This window comes from Lissotriton vulgaris, chromosome 7 (genome assembly GCF_964263255.1).
Source record: "Lissotriton vulgaris chromosome 7, aLisVul1.2, whole genome shotgun sequence".
NCBI classification, from domain to species: domain Eukaryota; kingdom Metazoa; phylum Chordata; class Amphibia; order Caudata; family Salamandridae; genus Lissotriton; species Lissotriton vulgaris.
This window is the reverse complement of record NC_141695.1, coordinates 40,167,321-40,186,227: the sequence shown is the minus strand read 5'-3', so window position 1 is coordinate 40,186,227 and position 18,907 is coordinate 40,167,321. Positions and strand designations below refer to the sequence as shown.

At 42.2% G+C, this 18,907-nt stretch overlaps 1 protein-coding gene across 1 annotated transcript; it reads left to right on the top strand.

Annotated features, from left to right (window-relative positions):
- The first annotated feature begins 1,390 nt into the window (after positions 1–1,390).
- Positions 1,391–16,048, top strand: LOC147700650 (olfactory receptor 5V1-like). The gene is made up of 2 exons (XM_086929163.1): positions 1,391–1,738; positions 15,080–16,048. Exons 1-2 carry the CDS (start codon positions 1,391–1,393, stop codon positions 16,046–16,048), a joined length of 1,317 nt encoding a protein of 438 aa, XP_086785289.1.
- Positions 16,049–18,907: the final 2,859 nt, after the last annotated feature.

Below are 18,907 nucleotides of genomic sequence, written 5' to 3'. Positions count from 1 at the left end.
GCCTGTTCAAAGGTCAGGACTTCATTGGGAACCATCCCATTGTGGGGTGTAAATGTCGACGGGTTATGTAAACCTGAGTCTTGTGCTGGTTCTTGGGGTTTTCCTTCGAAGAAAGCCTTAAGTCTCACCTTCCTGAAGAAAGATTGCAATTCCCTGGTCTGGTTGAATAGGTCGACCTTTGGTGTAGGGACAAAGCCCAGTCCTTTTTGGAGAACTTGTTCCTCGTGCTCGGTCAGTATGCGATCCGAGAGATTGACCACGAGGCTCATTTTGGCCCTGACCTGTTCGTGTTCCGGGTGTCCATTCCGTGGGGGCGTGTGTCCTCCCACTGTACTTTCTTCTCGGTGGCGTTGCCTCGCTTTCGCCCGCGCCCTCTGCCCCAGCCTCTGCCTAAAAAAGGGGGGCGTGCTGACCCTTGGGGCGCAAAGAAAGGTGGGTATTGTGGTACAAATGGTGGCTGAAACGGCTGGAAGTGAGGGTATTGCCAAAACGGGGGACCCATTGGTTGCCCTTGGTTTGTATAGTACTGGTTACTGTGGGGGTTCTGTTGTCCCCGCCCTCTACCTCTTTTGGCCCTAGGAGGAACATCGGTTGTACCATTGTCGTCACTACTTTCGGAGCCACTGTTGGAGCCTCGTCTGGACGAAGTTGTACTGGAGTCCGAGTTGTAGTTGATTCCCGGCGGGACGTAGTCGTCCTTTAGGTACGGGTAGACTTTCTCCTTGGAAAATCTTTTGATATCCTTCTGGAGCTTAGCCACTTTCTGATTCATCAAGTACTCCTTGTGTTCTGCCATTTCTTTATTCAATTCAGCCAGTTTAGTTTTGAAGCCTGTGTTCTGGCCTGCGGTCTTTAGTGCTGCCTCAGCTTCCTGAATGCGGACTAGTAGTGCATCTGCTAGTCTTTTAGCAGTGTTGACAATCAGAATCAAGAGATCGTGGGTGCATTTCCATGCTATCTGGGACCACTCGATCTTGAACTGTCCATCTTCCCAGAATATTCTTGGGAAGTTTTTCACTATTAGGCCATTCGGGGCTATTTTGGCTTTAAAGTATTGTGCCATCATAGCTCCATGTATTGTGATCCTGATCCATTCTCGTTTCAGGTCCGATAAAGTTTGCCACTCGGTGGTGTTACTCCCGGAAGCGGTTTCCACATCTATGCCAAAAAGTGATGGAGTTCTCATAATAGCAGCTGCGTCTTCTTCACCAAAGCTGAGCCCCTGACCTTCCATTGTGTACTAGTCAGGTGGAGCCGGTGAAAAGAAACAAAGAAAGAAAAGAGGATAGGTTACCCAGGATGGGTAAACCAAGTAATTCACCGCTGTGTGAGTCAAGACATCGAGACCCTTGACAGGAGAAAGACCCACTCCAATATCTCCCGGAAAGACATGGAGGTACTTAAAACATTGGCAGACGACCCTCTCATCACTATAAAACAAGCTGATAAGGGCGGGGCCACTGTTTTAATGAACACCAAAGACTATGAGCTTGAGTGCCTTAGGCAACTTAACGACAATCGGTACTACACCCCCATTCCAAGTGATCCTACCCCTCGCCTGCAAACAACCATCGCAGGCCTGGTGGAAACCGCTGAATGTGAACGTTGGATTAGTAAGAAGGAGGCAGAATTTTTGAACCAAAAGAACCCGAGGGTTCCCTACTTCTATATCCTTCCAAAGATTCATAAAGGGACAAGACCAGTCCCGGGGAGACCGATAGTTTCTGGTATCGACTCGGTATTAGAACCATTGTCGAAATTTTGCGACCATTTTCTTCAGCCATTGGTTAAACGCATCCCTTCCTACATTCAGGACACGGCCGACACCCTACGGCATCTCAACACAATCGGCAATGCTAACCAAGTTGACCTTTTGATTACCCTAGATGTTGAAGCCCTCTATACTAACATCCCACAGAGGGCTACTCTAGAGGTAATCGAATCACGCCTGAGGATGGAGGAATGGGACTCCGACACCCCACCGTCATTCATTATGGAATGCGCAACCCTTGCGCTCACTGAGAACTTCTTTGAGTTCAAGGGCCAATTCTTCCACCAAACCCAAGGCACATCGTTGGGCAGCACCTTTGCGCCGTCGGTGGCATGTCTGTATATGGCCGATTTTGAGGACAAACACATTCACCATCAATCCAACCCATTCTCAGCAAACATCATAATGTGGAAGCGTTTCATTGACGATATCCTGATCCTTTGGTCGGGTCGTCCCAACTCACATGAGGCCTTCTTCATATGGGTTAACTCACTGAATCCATATCTTCGGTTCACTATGTCTTCCTCACCTAAAGAGATTGCTTTTCTCGACCTCACAGTACAACTGAAAGAGGGTGGACTCCAGACAACAATGTTTAGGAAACAAACAGACCGTAACAGCCTCCTACATTTTGAGAGCCACCATCCCAAAGCCTTAAGGAACAATCTACCTTTTGGGCAATTCCTTCGGATCAGACGGAATTGTAGCAATATTGCAGACTACAAAAAGGAATCAACCATCCTCTCTAGAAACCTACTAGATAGAGGCTACCCGAAAGGAGAGGTCACGAAAGCGAAAAAGCGAGCAAGAAACAACAACAGAGAGGCACTCCTAGAGAGACGGGAAAAACCACTAATTGAAAACCAACCCATCACTTGTGTGACGACATTTACCCCATTGTCAACCAAGATTAAAAACACCATCAAACGTCACTGGGGGATCCTCAACACAGGGGATATACCCTTTGAACAACCTAGGTTTGCTTTCAAAAGGACACAGAACGTGAAGGACATATTGATCCACACGAGACCGAAGACTAATAATAAAAAGAGTTCCCAGCAGACATTATGGAACATGCCACCAGTCACCGGACACTACCCATGCGGTAACTGTGGGGTTTGCAAATACACCACTCCCCAAAAGACGATACAGCTCACCGACACTTTCAAGTGGGTTCTCCAGGGGCACACAAACTGTAATACCACTCACTGCATCTATATGCTAACTTGCCCATGTGGCCTCAAGTATATTGGGATGACCACACGCACAATTAAAACCAGGATCACCGAACACCGCAGTAATTTTCGGTGCAAAAAGTCACACACCAAGATGTGTAAACACTATCTAGAGAACCAACACAGCGCTGACTCCATACAATGGGTGATCCTTGCCTAATGTCCTAATTGCCCAAAAAACGCTCTGTTCCGTAAAGAACAAAGGTGGGTACACCGCCTTTCGACAGACAGGCAAGGTCTGAACGAGGACATCCCCTGGCATTCACTGTGAACATGCGATGCCTTATCAAGGGATTTAACCCACATCTGTTTAAACACTGAGTACACCACTCCATCATGGCCGGTATTACCTTGGTTACCACGTGACCTACACATAGGGCGTTACCTGACGCCTACTCATGACGAGTCCACCTATAAATAACCCACACCCCGCTAGTCCATTACCTATTCGAGCTCGGCGGTGATGGGTAGGTGACTCAGCACGGACACGGATAACCTGAGGTAAGATCTGACAATCCCCGAGTTGCCAAGTAGGGTAGAATTTGATTCCCTGAACTTCCTTAACCTTAGTTCTCCTTCTCTAGCCTGATCTTGAGGCAATTTCTGTTGTTCCGACCCGCCGAGTACTCAGGTGGCTATTAATCCAAGACCTTTAGGTGAGTCTGATATATACCACGTCAGTAATTGCCTTCCATGACTAGAGTTCTCCTAGAGATAGCAGTTGTTTTTTTAACCACTAGTTTTAACCACTGTGTGATACACCACGGACATAGGCATGAGAGTGTTCACTACACTACACACTCTCTGTACACCACAGGCATGTTCGTATGTGTAAATTCACACACACCACTTCCACTTCACTGCACTGAGATGCTTAAATTGGCTGTTACCATTTATAATTGCTGACATTTGTAACGATACCTGCATTAATGTTTCTTTTATATTTCCATACTTCAGGCACAGGATTCCCCTGAGGTAACACACTAGGTTCATGACACTAGCATGCCCTTGTTCTAAACCCCCACTCACACTTTCACTAGGTCCTGAAGAATCGCGGGAAGAACCCAAGCGAGAAACATGTTGACCGACCATCACATTAGTCTAGTTTGAAACACGGCACGTAACTCTCCGTGACCTTGCAAACTAAACTTCACCTTTTTAACAATAGTAGGAGGACCTCCAGAATAAAGTTTTTTCCGGGACCCTCTACTATATTTTAAACCTTACCTTTTTTAGGATACTATTGCCCAAACCCACATACCCACACTTCATCAACAGGCAAGTGGACAAAAAGATCTCCGCTAAAGAGCCCCTCCTTGAGCTGAGCCTGTCGGGGATTGCACCGCCTCCCCGACGAGGAGCAACCGCCGATGATGAAGCATGACATCCTTCGGGGTGTGTGAGGCAAACATGTCCAACCTAATGGATGCCCAAGGGTGATATTATACCCCTAAGGTACAGCCCATTCTCTATTCCTCTTTCCTATTAGGAACAGTTCAGCAACCCCGCTTGTTGTTTGAGTACTCTACACACGGGCACACGCTGTAACTGGACCTTCCACCTCCCCTCTTGAGGTGGTAATCGGTGCCCGTTCGATCCATTGATCACACTCCCTCTTTGTTGACGACGATTCCTGTGTTGAAACCAGGTCCAAATTCTGATTTTCCTGTTTCAGTCAAACCCATGTTAACTGAACTTCCGAAGGAAGATGTCCCTATGCCAAGGAGATTGTCAGGACGCATTATTGTGAAACCTGTTAAGCTTAAGGATTATATGTTGTAACTATGTTGTAAACAGTTGATAGTTATATTTAATTTTATTGTATATCATTTTTTTTATTTTTTTTATATGGGAAAGAAGATGTGTTACATTCTCATATTATATTGTACACCACTGCTCCTTTAATAGATGTGGAATGTTGGCTTCTGCCTCTGTATATGCATTAGAATGTAGAAAGCAGTTGGAGCTGGGATATTCACCTAGTGATATCAAGGGTCTGTTACTCTACAAATAAACTAGAAATTTACTCCAATTTCCTGAGTTTCTTCTTTACAAAAGTGTGGCTTCAATTTGATATTAAAAGAATAGACTCCTCCATCATTTAATGTTACAAAATATTTATAGATATTTAAGTGCTCCAGGGCAGTCTAACTAACATTTGAGATAAAAATGGGTTTCATTACTTAGCATATTTTAAAAACTTTAGTTCCATAGTCTGTTTTAAAGGAGGACAGAGATCATTTCACCATGGTGAGCTGGTTACTTGGAATACAATCTTTCAGCCTTTAGCGTTTCTTTAAATGGAAACAGGCATCTCAAGCCAATCTAGGATATCAACTCAAGCCTGGGTGCAAACCATACAGCCAGCTTGAGCATCTGTACCAACCCGCAAACTGTAGAGACTAGTGCATGGGCCCTAGGCTTCTATACTCTACACACTGCCTTTCATAGGAAGTCAGTGTGGAAAACACAAAGCAGGACTGATTGCTCTAACTTCCTAAAATCAATAACAGCCTTAACTGTGCATTTTGAAGTTTCTGGTCCCTATGTAAAGGTTGCTGCAGTAAACCCACTATGGCTCTAGCAATTTCTGCTGAGGATTGTACTTTGGGGAATGGACTGTTTCCCTAGAAGATGGAAATTGTAACTGAAGCCCATTGAAGGCGTTCACCTAGTGCTCTACATCAAGAAGACACTAAAGCAAAAACCAAAATTCATTTGCTTTTTTTGAAAAAATATGGGGCCTCATTTATGAGCCCTTGTGTCACTTTTACGCCGCTGGTGCGTCACTTTGTAAACCTCTGCGTCACATTATACCTGCGCCAGGTTTAATGCATGCAAGGGGGGCGTATTGACGCAAGAAAGGGTCGTAGAAGTGACGCAGTGGAATCTATGAGATTTCACTGCGTCACTTCCAGAACGCTGTTGCGTCAAAATATTGCGCCTGCTTCACAGCAGGCGTAAGACTGACGCAGGCCCTTTCACATGGGGCTTGCCCCATGTGAAAGGATGCATTGCTGAAGTTGCGTCACTTTTGTGACACACTCCAGCAATGTGCCACTTTTGCGCTTACAGATACGTCAGAAATACTGACGTATCTGTAACTCCTTGTGCAATGATGCGTCGTAATGTAAATATGACGCATCATTGGTGTCACATGGAGGGAGCAATGAAAAGTGACGCATCGCTGTTTTCACGCCGCGATGCGTCACTTTTCATAAATGAGGCCTATGGGATCTTCTACAACAAATTATTGTTCATAGCAACTACCAACTATAGATCTTTTTTCAGATCTATTCAAATCCTGTGAGTTATTTTTCCTCATCCAAGACTGGATTAAATGAATCAGATGTATTAATGAGAATGCGTTATGGTGGCGCACATCGTGCTTTCATGTCTGTTATACTTTGACAATGACCATTGTAAGATAGGCACCAATATGTCCTAATGCATGTAGACACACAGGCAGCATGTAGAAATGGTGTATGTCAAAGGTTAACAGAAATCAATGTAACAGGACCTCTGCCGTGTGCACAAGTATGCTCATAAACTTTACCCGTCTTGCAAATTTTTTTTTACTTGGTTAAAAATGCCCCTAGTGCATGGTAATGCATGTGAATGGCTGGGCAACCACCTTGAAGTGGTGTTTGTTAAAATACAACAAAAATGATTTCAAAATGGCTGCTGAAGTGTTCAGGGCAGCAATCTTGCATACAGTTTGAAAATATTTCAATTAAAAAAATCCCAAGATGCATGCACAAGCAAGTTTGTCAATCTTGGAAGGCTTTTGACTATTTATTAGGCCAAAAACAAGCAGGAATTTTTAAAGTCAGTTGGCCTACCGCTCAAATTTAAAGACAACACCCATTGGCTTTTCTTATGACTATTTGGTTTTGAATCCTTTAGAGGTTGTCTCCTGGAGATGCTTCATCAACCCCTTGATAGTCCTTTCAACTTTTCGCCCATTTCATTGTCCCCTCCCTTAGCTTCTCCATGTGCTTCTTTGTTTAATCATGCATTCCCTTTTAATTAGGCTGCCATTGAAACATTATCAATTCCCTCCTCATATGCAATGTTTCCTCCTTCCAGCCTGTACTTTTTTCCCAACCCAATATCCACGCACCTGCAAAGACTTGAGAGGTCGTTGTGGGTTTCCCAAGTAGCATAACAATGTTGGAAGGTATGTTATATGTATGGCCAGTGGTCAGAAAGGGTAGGCAAGACATATTCTGTTACCCCTGTTTAGTTTTGCATGGGTAATGGGCTTGTTGCCTTGGATTTATCTATTGCAAGTTCAGGAAGATTAAGTACTTCTGAAGCATTCTGAAGCTGCAACGTGTGTAAATACAAACTAAAGTTGTACACTGCAGAATAAAACATTTTTTTATGTAAAAATAGATGGCAGCATTGATCCAGTATTACACAGCGCTTACCATAAACTAATTATGAAGGAAAATGCAAACACGATCTCCAGAAAAGGTAAATATAGAAATGAAGGACTTTGGACTATAAACTAAGAGAAACTGGGTAGGAATACAACCGGTATGTTGCAGTCACAAGGAGACAGCAAACACATTAGAGGCTATTCGCAAAGGTAAAGTTATACATGAGCATTTCTAGACTAGTAACTATACTTTGGACTATTCGCATGGTTCGAGTATAAAGGTACTAAAAAGTGTGGATTTACATGACCCCACCTCTTGAATTCAGGGTTGAGAGCATAATTTGGAAGTGTAACTTTACAACATGAAACTTTTCACACATAGGGTGAGGTCTTTACTACCAGAGCAGACATCTCCCAATGCTTAAGTATTCAGAAATGTTTATAAAACATGTTTTTAAATGTTTAACAATATTTTCCATTATATATTTATTTTAAATGTAGAATGATATAAACATTAATACCATAATTCCAAATTAAAGAAATAATTACATATAAAAAATAAAAAAATGTAAATAAAATTATATTCCGATAGTTACAGCTAAGAAATGTTTGATGATAAATATTATTAAAAGTAAATCTAATCATTAAAATACATTTTTTTGTAGGATATTACAATATTGTATTAATAATTAATAATAATGTTTTATTTCAAGACCATTTTTTAACAATAATAATTTATATTTAATTTCTGAATAAATCCTTTATTTCATTTGTTCCCACAGGGTTTTATCCTAAGTCTCTGTATCCAATATTTTCTTAGGATGGGAGAGTTTTACAATACAGGGGTGGGTAATTCTGCTATGCTAGATTTACCCCAATTCCAAGCTAATGTATGTTTATGACTTTGTGGGTCCTTTGTGGCTGTAGTAATTACAGAGGAGAAGAGAGAGTTCTCGCATGAAATGCTGATGAGCAGGTGCGCGCGCATGCGCAATTTTCACAAGGATTACCAATACGGCAAGGAAGAGGAGGAGGGCAGCCCAGGGACACTGCAGTACAGAGGTAAGTCATTTTAAACTTTTAATTTATTTTGAATCAATGTTTACTTAGTTGTTAATAGGCAGGGTGGAGGCAGGTGGTGTAGCGGAGCTCGAAGGAGTTTATTTGCAACTCTGTGGACCTCAGCGTAGCCCGCTTCGCCACTACACCCCGGGTTAACCTGCTGCAGTGCATGCTATTAAGTAAAAACACAAACGGGATAGATACCCTGCCCGGGTATTACAAGTACCATAGGATATTATGCACTTGCAGTACAGTAGACCCGATTTTTGTCACATTTGTGAAGGGGTATTCCACCCAACAAACTCTAAATGCTGCCCTAGATCAGGGATACCAAAAGGTAGAGAAATGCTTTGATTGATTAGGCAGTTCTTGTTCCATAATCTAGTGGCATGTACAGTGTTTTTTTTTGTTAAAAACAGGGGTTTCCCAGAAGAGGGTCTCATAGCTGTGGAATAGAGGTGACTCCTAGAGATATTTAACGTCTAGGCTAAGTAGTGAGTGTATTCTGAAATGTAGCGTTCATTCACCAGCATGAATGTATTTTGCGGTTCCATCAATATGGGTCAGGGTAGGGATCTCAGTTTGGGGGTAATGTGTTCAGAATGGCCAGTCTAAGAGATCACATGAGCTGCCATATGCAATGCGGTTTTCAGTGGGGCTAGAAGAACTTTAGGAAGGCTAGTGAGGCAGCCATTGCTTAAAACAAGTCTAAATAATGCCAGTGTATGGGCAAATACTTTGAGATCTTGTTCACTGGCAGCCCTCAAGCTGAGTGTAATCAGTATATTGATGATATGAAATTCCAAAGTGTCTGCAGATTTGTTCAAAATATTACAAGAAGGTGTCTGCAAAGACCTGTGGTGGACACCTTGCAATAGTGGCATCAGGCTGGAAAATCACTTTGGACCAATTTGTTAGACAAGAGTAGAACAAATCAGGAATGTTATCGTTGATGAACACACATTCCTTTAGGTTGAGAATGAGTATGTCTTGTCGATTGTTACAGAAGATTGAGTGGTTTTGAAAGGCAGGAGTTGTTGTTGCATTGTCTAGAATGTGCACAGCCTTTTTTAATATTATCTAATCCACTATAAAACCAGATTGGAACTTGTCCAGTAGCTTATCCTTTCGCACAAATTATCTCACTTGATTTTTCACACAACTTTACAGAATTTTGGAAATGAAAGGAAGGCCAGCATGAGGGAGGAAATTATTAAGAAGACTTGATGCAATTTGAAACAGGAAATACCCTTTGGGGGCGGGATAGATTTATCAAGTTTATTCAATATGCTAACAGGTTAAAACACATAGCCTTAGCAATGTGGTTAGGTATTGGATCATCTGCATGAATTAAATGTTGCAGTGATGGATAAGATAGTGGATATGATGGAGAGATCACCTCAAAACCTTCCATTTAGTTTTGATGTTAACTGTATGGCTTTATAATTGCTCTTGAGGTGAAATGTTTATATTTAATGCGATTATGGCATAATTCCTACAGTTTCTCATAAGGCCATGATCTTCTGTGCAATTTTTTACCACAGCCCTTCCTCATGTATTTAAGCTCTATTTGTTATAGGTCACAACTAATTCTTTAGCCAATTATTATATGCGATTGGCTTGTGTTGGTACTAGGGCTGCCAGTACAGGCATCATTTGAGGGCAATGGTGCATGCACTCTAAGAATATTTATCTGAGGAAGTTGCAATTTCTTTTATTTCATTGTGCCTTAATTGTGTTTTTAAAAGTTTATAAAATGTACTCCACGTTATGCCAGCCACAATATATATTTTTACTAATTCCGTGATTTATGCCAGCCAACTAAAATAAGTTATATGGTAGGACTAATTAATTATCATTCACTTTTGTTGTGTCAGGCTTTATTATGTTTGCCCTTTATCTTCCTTTCTTCTTCTTCTTTCTTCGGATGATTTGCAATGATTTTGATTAATCGTGTGAGGAAATAATAAAATCTTTAGATCCCTAAAACCAATTATTTGGAGACTTTCTGCCAATGGAATGTATTGCAGATTAAAGGAGAACATGTTTTTTTAGTTTAAACTTTGGGGGCAAAAATGGCTAAATTCTCCGATTTTTAGTTTATGTTCTACAACAATAAAAGGGGGCAAAAGGTTAGATACAGTATTAACAATTTCAAAAGGCTGTATAGACCAATATGTGGATAATTCAGTTTGAAAATGTTTTTGTATGCCATCTTGTTGCACATAGGCTTTCCAGATTGGCTATGGACCAGTTAAAATGCCATGATGGCTGAATCAATTTGAGCAATTGTTTCTCATCATTTAGGTCCCTGGTGTACCCCTTGCATTTGATTCTTTTTTCTTTAATAGGAGCAGTGTCATTCACAATATGGGAAAAGTGGTGTTAAAAGTATTGATTGCATCATTCATGTCAAGATCATCTGGACTTCATAGCCAGATGCAGAGTGGATGTGCTGCATTCCTAATCGCACAGCCAAAAGAACAAGTTACGAAACGCCTTTAACTTTAATCCATGTTTATTCCATATGATTCTTGATTCAACAATCTTTACTTTTCTATTCACAATAAGGCTGGTGAAAGCCCCAATATTTTTAAATGAAGCAATTATGTACATCTGGCCTTTTACTGCATCACGTGGGTTCATGTAATTCATGATCAGCAACTCTAGATTAGATAATATCCCAATTCATTTTGGGCCTTCTTCAGGGGTAGCTGTCAAATTGGTATAAAGAACCTCTGTAATTTTACCCTGGGAATAATTCACTTAATGCAGTAACCTCCCCCACATCCATCCTCGATCTAATACCTGCCAAACAAAACCGTGTTATGAAACGAATTCTCAACTACCCAACGTGCTGTACTTATTGCTATTCCTCCTCCATCTGTCAAATCTCCCACATGTCTTCTGCCTCAAATTCAACACTCCTGTGCATTACTTATACCCTGATTGTTTCCACTGTCCACTATGCTCTAAAAAACCTCATATCTGCACTTGATTCATCGGTACTTCTAATGATACCAACAACTCCTTTCATCTTGACCATATTGCCAGGCGGGTGCTCAAACAACTGACTCCTCCCCATACTTAGTATTTAGGCTCTTCCTCCACTGTAACTTCCACAAAACACCTGTTCCTCATTACCTTCAACCCACTTACATAGTGAACTACATATTCCACCAACCCCTACGTATCACTTCTAACCCCTGCCTTGTACTCCCAGTTGGTGCTATCCACCCCTCGTGACATAATACCATAACCTACTGCTAATTGTATTCGATTTGATTTCACCAAATCTATGTGAACCCACACAGCAAGCCCTTCATCCCCTTTATTTGCTCGTTCAACTGTAAAAAAGTGACCTAAAAAAAACATTAACATAAACAAACAATCCAATGTGATCTCGTGTTTCCATTACTAATACTGTGTCTTAATATATCCATGTCCTATAAAACAAAACAGACAATTGTCAGTGGAATATATGCATTCCTCTCCAGTATGTTTTTGCGACTGTAGACCCAAATGAACCGTCCAAAGTTGACTCATTATCCCTTTAACATGAATAGAACACTGCCTTTCTCGTGATGATGTTACTGTTTGATGGTAATCTGATTCAATTGTTTATGTGTTGGGTGCAAACTGCCGGTGAATGCAACTTGGGGATGGCAGAATGTACACCATAATTCTCAACGTCCTCAAAGTTTTTCATTGTGTCGCGTTTGCGTACCGACTAGCGTGGATGCGCTGCATTTCTAATCACACAGCTAAAAGAGCAAGTTACGGAACTCCTTTAACTGTATCATTATAAGTAATGATGAAGCAAGTGCAGGTATGAGGTTTTTTAGAGCATAGTGGAAAGTGGAAACGATCAGGGTATAATTAATGCCCTGGTTACTTACCGGTAATCTTCATTACTCCGAGTATAGTCTTCCTCTCCACATGACTAACAAAGTGAGCTTTAGCTCCACACCAGAACTCTCCATAGCAAAAAAGTCAGCCTAGCATCCCTTCCCAATATTGCCGGCCCATTACACCCTGACCTCTATAAGAAGCGGGCCAGCCCAACCCATCAGCCTGATACTACCAAGCACAAACATGGAGCCGATAGCCAGACAGGGAGGGAGGGATGGGAACTCATAGTGCGAGGAAGACTATACCCGGAGTGATGAAGATTACAGGTAAGTAACTGGGGCATTACCTCCTCGTTAGTCTTCCTCGCCACATGACCAACAGAGTGAGCTCATATGCAAGCCAAGTGGCTTCATGAAAACTCACAAGAAACCAACGGCCAAGAATGGGACGCCCACGAAAAAGACCAAACCCCAAAGACCAGACTAATTGAAGAACCACCCAAGAGAGAGGCAACCACGAGCAGGAAGAACCAGCACGGGACAGAAAGACACTGGGAGGGCCAAAAACCTTAAACCCCGAGACCGGAAGTGCTGCCAGAAAATATGCCCAACCAAAGGGCGAAGGATGACAGAGTAAGCACGGAACTAGACCGCACGGAGCCAAAAGCAACAGAAAACAGGTCCAAGGACAGAATAAAGAACAACTTATACTTGACATACGGTGTATGCTGAGTACTTTACAAAGTGGTGATGATCGCCAGCACAAGAACCCACGTCTGAAGAATATTCAAGCATTTACTTAAAAGAGAATTCATGCGAATTGAATTGAAAAGTCAACGCAAATAACTGGAAAATAAAGCAGTAAGAAAATTCATGGTAAAGAAATCCATTGAGCCGTGCCAAAGAAGCTAGAATACTGAAAGAATTAAAGAAATGGAGGCAAGAGTATATATCCAAAACAACAATTCTTGGCAAATTCAAAGGCATCTACATCCAAAAACAGATTTTAAAAGCTCTTTGGAAGGCAGAAAAATAAACTAAAAGCCAAGTATGCAACTGAACTGGAAAGGATCAGCAAGTTGAAAAATTCTAAGGTAACACAAACTTCATTGTCACAGACTCAAACCACGATGAACACCATGATCGGTGAGACTGGACTATGTAAGCAATAATCGGCAAGTATAAGGTATGCATTCGTGCGGATAAACTCTTTTCTAAAAAGACAGAGTAAAACCAACAGTATACTCCAACGGACACTCACGTTGGCATTTAGGAGTTAATGCCACTAGGTTTATTGTTACTTCTTTAAGAAGGGGAAGATGATGAATTGTATATCCGATATGTGTGTTTATGTGTATTTGTACTTACCTGTATGTTCTCAGATGGAATTCTTTTGTCTGGTGTTCTGCGTTCTGGTTCTCCACTCCCTGGGTTCTAGTCAGAGGTGCCGACTGGCAGTTGGTTGCAGTAGTCACAGGAGTAGTAGGAGCAGGACATCATCCCCTTTACAACTCTGAATTAAAGACACTTTTGCACTTAGCTTGTTGTGCCAGTCTTCACTTCACAAACTTATTCACAAATATTGATGATGAAAACTAAGAACATCAATGTTTATTACAATACACACTTATTTCAACATTCATGTAGGGAGTGGGAGAGCTCTTGCACATAATGATTACAAATGTCAGGGCTGATTCACAAAGGCCTTTATGAGCCACAAAGGTTTGCCAGGTCGAAAGAGGTGATATAATCTAATGGGTTTCTTTTGATGATGTGCGTCCCAAAATTCCATACACAGGCTCTTGTGAGTACACCATGTGGGTCCTGCAAGACTAAAGCTCCTACTATAAAGCAACAATGTTGGTCACTTTCTGAACTATTTTATATGTAGAATCAAAATGACCATTGAATACTTTGCATATGAATTATTTTACAATTGTAACTTCTACCCAAAAGACAGACTTGGTAATGTTGGGGACCACATGGTGGATTGAGGAAGGACGTTAAGGGTGTGTCAGAAGCATTGAAGCCCAAGACAACGCTAGTCAAGTAGACATGGCTTCTTTGTAGACGTAGCTGATGTAGAAGAGCCTGGTGGCAAGATTATGGAAAAATACCATTTGAGAAAGACAACAGAGAAATAAAAAACGGAGGGGGCAGATTTACAAGCCCCTTGCAACACTTTAACGCTGCAGTTGTGTCACTTTTGTGACGAAGTGGTATCGTAAACAATGCACCACGTTGCGACACATTTACACCATGATGCATCTAGGGAGATGCATCACTTTGTAAAGCCCTGCATCAAATTATACCTGCGTCAGGTATAATGTATGCAGGGTGGGCGTTCCAATGCAAGAAAGTCTTGTAAAAGTGACTGCGTAACTTCTACGATCCTACTGCATCAAAACCTTATGCCTTCTGGTAGCAGGCATAAGGAGTGATGCAGCACAATAGGATTAGGCATTCCTGAGCATTGCTGGAGTGCATCACACTTGCGACATGACTCCTGCAATGCGTTGCCTTTAAGCCAATAGATTTGTGGCGAATCTGTCAATCCTTGCACCACGGTGCGCCGCATTGTAAATGCAACTGATACCTGGAAGCGCAAGGGTTTTTTTGCGTGACACAATTGAACGGACGCATCTCTGCTAAAATTCAGAGATGTGTCAGTTCTTGCAACTTTGCCCCTGAGTAGTTTCAGACATGCCATTTACTTTGGTCAGTGTTGTGAGATGTTCTTTCTATTTCTAATCAATGCACATTTTTTCTCCCACAGCCAAAGAATGGAGAAGACATGAAAGTTGGAAATAACTCCTCGGTGACAGGGTTCATCTTGCTTGGGTTTTCTGACAATCCAGCCTTGCGGGCGCCCATCGTTCTTCTACTTTTTCTCATTTACCTTATTTCCGGGTTGGGGAATTTCATGGTTTTCTTCATCATTAGTTTCAGCCCTCATCTACACAAGCCTATGTACTATTTACTGCGCCACATGTCCTTCCTAGACATCTGTTCCACCTCTGTCACTCTCCCTGAAGCTATTGCCATCCACCTGACAGATGAGAAGTCCTTCTCTTCAGCTTCTTGCTTCAACCAGATTTACTTTTTCATGTTTTTCATGAGTACAGAGGTAATGCTGCTTACCGCCATGGGTTATGACCGATATGTTGCCATATGTAATCCCTTACGATATGCCACAGTCATGAGCAGAATGATGTGTGCTCAGTTGGCAGCTATCACGTGGACCATAGGAGTACTGGATGCAATGCCTCATACACTCTTGCTGTCCAGCATGTCTTTCTGTGGGCATCAGAATCTTATTAATTTCTTCTGTGATGTACCTGTACTCATACAGCTTATTTGCATTGACATCACAAGCATTGTCATTGCCACCTTCACAATCGGTTTTGGTTTAGGGGTCACTTCCTCAATCATTACTTTAACATCCTATGTCTTCATCATTTCCACCATCCTGGGAATACGCTCAGCTGCTGGGAGGCGTCAAGCCTTCTCAACGTGCTCTGCTCACTTCACCGCTCTCCTCCTCTTCTATGGGACTGTGTTTAGTGCCTATCTCAAGCCCACCTCAGTGTACTCCAAAGAGCAAGAGAAGATATTCTCCTTGCTTTATGCGGGTCTCATTCCAATGCTGAATCCTGTCATATACACTCTTAGAAATAAGGAGGTAAAGAAGGCACTCAAGCGAACCAGTAGGAAGGACACCAATCTAATATACAATTCTGGATGAAGGTGTGTACTTTGTTGTGAAATTCAGTCATCAATTCGTTTTATTGCTCTCCACAACCAGCTTTTCCGAAACATGGGGGCATATTATCAAGAAACGGCGTTAAAATTATCTCCTCTTTAGCGGGAGAAAACTGCTGCTAAAGCGGCAATAATGGGCTTGATAATACGCCCTTGAGAATTCCAAAAGAATCCCATGTTCTGGTGTCAACATGGGCTTCTATTGGAATTCTCAAGAGCATATTATCAAGCCCATTACCGCCGCTTCAGTGGCAGTTTTCTGCCACTAAAGCGGCGATAATTTTAATGCTGTGCTTGATAATATGCCCCATAGTGTACTCAAATGACGTTGAGTGAACATTTGTTACGAAATGTCATTACACAATGTTGAAGGATTTGGGGATAGAGTGTGCCTGAAATGCATTAAAAAGACTTTCCTATGTTGGTGACACCAGATTCTACTTTATGAATTAAAGAGTATAAACCAGGCTCCACAATTAACAGCTCACACTCTCAGAAACAGAGGAGGCTCAGCAGCTTACTAGAAGATGTAGTTCTCAGGCTCTGGAATGGACAATCAGGATCAAAGGGTGTGAAACAGGTGGAGCTCACAGACTCAGAAAGGGATAGTGTGCTTTGGCTCTAAGATAATTGGTTCATGCTCAGAAACTGTCGAACAAATATATGAAATGTGTAGCTTTCACAAGAGTACAGCTAAGTAGAGCCTGACATGTTTGGAATGCAAAAAGTTTGCAGTTTCAGGAAGAGGTTCAACTTACTGGCTCATGAAGGGGTAGAACACACAAGCTCACTAGTGGTAGCTCACAGGCTCAGGATTAAAGGTTTGGCTCTCTTAGTGATGAATGACTCAGTGACACACGAGTGCGTGGCTACGGGGTTCAAGGATGGAGAACCAGACTCCCTTACTGGGGTATCGCATGCTGGCTAGGAAGGATAGCACAAAGTGCATGGGAAAGGGTCCGGCCTTTTTTAGGGGTGGACGACTCTCATTGTTAGGAGTGGCTTGTTTACAGGCCTGAGTTGCTGTAGCAACTGCTTTATGTTTACAGCTGAAAAACGATCCTATGTCTAGTAATTTCTTCACAGAGTAAATAATTAAATGATATACCATCCTTAGGATAAACTGCTCCCAGGTTGTAAAAATAGATCAGACCTGCCTTATCATTTGAAGCTGATAATCCCCAAATTTCAATGGTGTTCCCCAAAACCAAAGACTCTCCACATAGCATTAGCCCATCACTTTCAGATGGGGTTACATGATCTACCATAAACCATTCAACCACTCAACAGAGTAGAACCACTGTTAGCTTGTCCGTCTTCAAGCACCTACTTGGTGGCAGCGAAACCTAAAGGTGAATATAAATCACGTTGTTGCCCACTTTATGTTAAAAAGCTTGGTCCTCATTTATGAGGCCCTAACAGCGCTTTTGCGCCACCGACCCTCTCTTTTTTTGACTTTCTGATGGCAAAATGTACCTCAACATATTTATAAGGACACATAAAGCCACTTTATGTGGCTTTTTATGGCCTTATACATATGTGCCCCTTTCACGCACAAAACTGTGTTAAAGTGTCTTTCCAAGGATGTTGCTGTGGGTGTTCCAACCTAACATCTATCGAACCTGACACATTCCCAAATGTATAAAAAATTGTAAACCTGGGAATGCGTCAGAACCAATCGCCACCTGGGAGTGGGGGTCGTTAGGAGGCGCAAAGAGGAGACATTTTTAATTTCTCCTCAAGCTTTCTTTATTCAATGTGTGCTACATTCTACAGCACACACAGAAAAATGAAATCGCCTGAATTGATTGATTTTGTGCAGGAAGGTCTACAGAAATGAAACAGCCCCACAAATCAGGCACCCTTACCCCATGGTGCAATGGAGCCTGCGTTGGGGCACGACAGCCAGTGTGTTGGCACTGGGGAAACGGACTGTAATTTGCCGTATCACATAGATATGGCGCATTGCTGCCCTTTTGTTTTGACGTAGGGCAGAGCAGCAAGGTTCCGTGCAGGGCTGCCCTACGTCAAACCCTCATAAAGAGGCTCTTGGAAATTGCTATCTCTAACAGAGCACAACACTTTAGTCAACTCCTATAACGTGGAAGTCATAGTGTGGCAAACCAAGTGTCAATATCTTAGTTTTCTCTCCTTATCAGGGGATTGTTTTACTGTCATTCAAGTATTCCAAGTGGGCGTTGCTGTGTCATTGTGGTGGTGTCAAATATAATCTGGTATTATCTGAATGTCCATATGCACTGTGCATACTTTTAAAAGAAACCTTACACAATGGCTGCTCTGTAGCTCCTGTACAGTAGGGTCTAACGCAGCACGGCTTGTGTCCCTTGCCATTACTCTAACTACATTATTCAGCCTCGAGGAGTCTCACCTCTAAAACCAACACCTCAATCTTGCTTTCTAGTGCTAATTGTAAGATTTCTGAAATATTTTTGTTATGCCCCTCCAAAATATTACACACCACTTTGAGAGAAATGCTAGCTCCAGTATCCACAGAAAGGTCTGTGTCAGATGGGGACCCCTTTTGGGCAATGCTTTCACCAACTTCACCTTTACCATGTTGAAAACCTTCAGCACAAAACATCAAAAGTATCTGCTCACAGCACCTTCATTAAAGATCCAGCATGGGCCCAGCTGTCCCCATTACAAAGCCCATGTCCTAGTTTTATCAGTCTCTGCCTCACCGTAGCTACTGCGCATCAACCAAACACTCCATGCACGAGCCCAAGCGGTAAGATGCACTTCCCCACCAGTGTCAAGGTGGTGGAATGTCCAAGAATATTCTAGCTTGGGTGAACGGGGGATTCATCATCATGAGGGGGTC

Bases quoted from the DNA above. Each gene is read 5' to 3' on its own strand.
- LOC147700650 (XM_086929163.1), top strand. From the start codon at position 1,391: ATGGAGGTACTTAAAACATTGGCAGACGACCCTCTCATCACTATAAAA. The intron at 1,739-15,079 runs GTATTAGAACCA...TTTCTCCCACAG, and splicing joins TAGTTTCTGGTATCGACTCG to CCAAAGAATGGAGAAGACAT.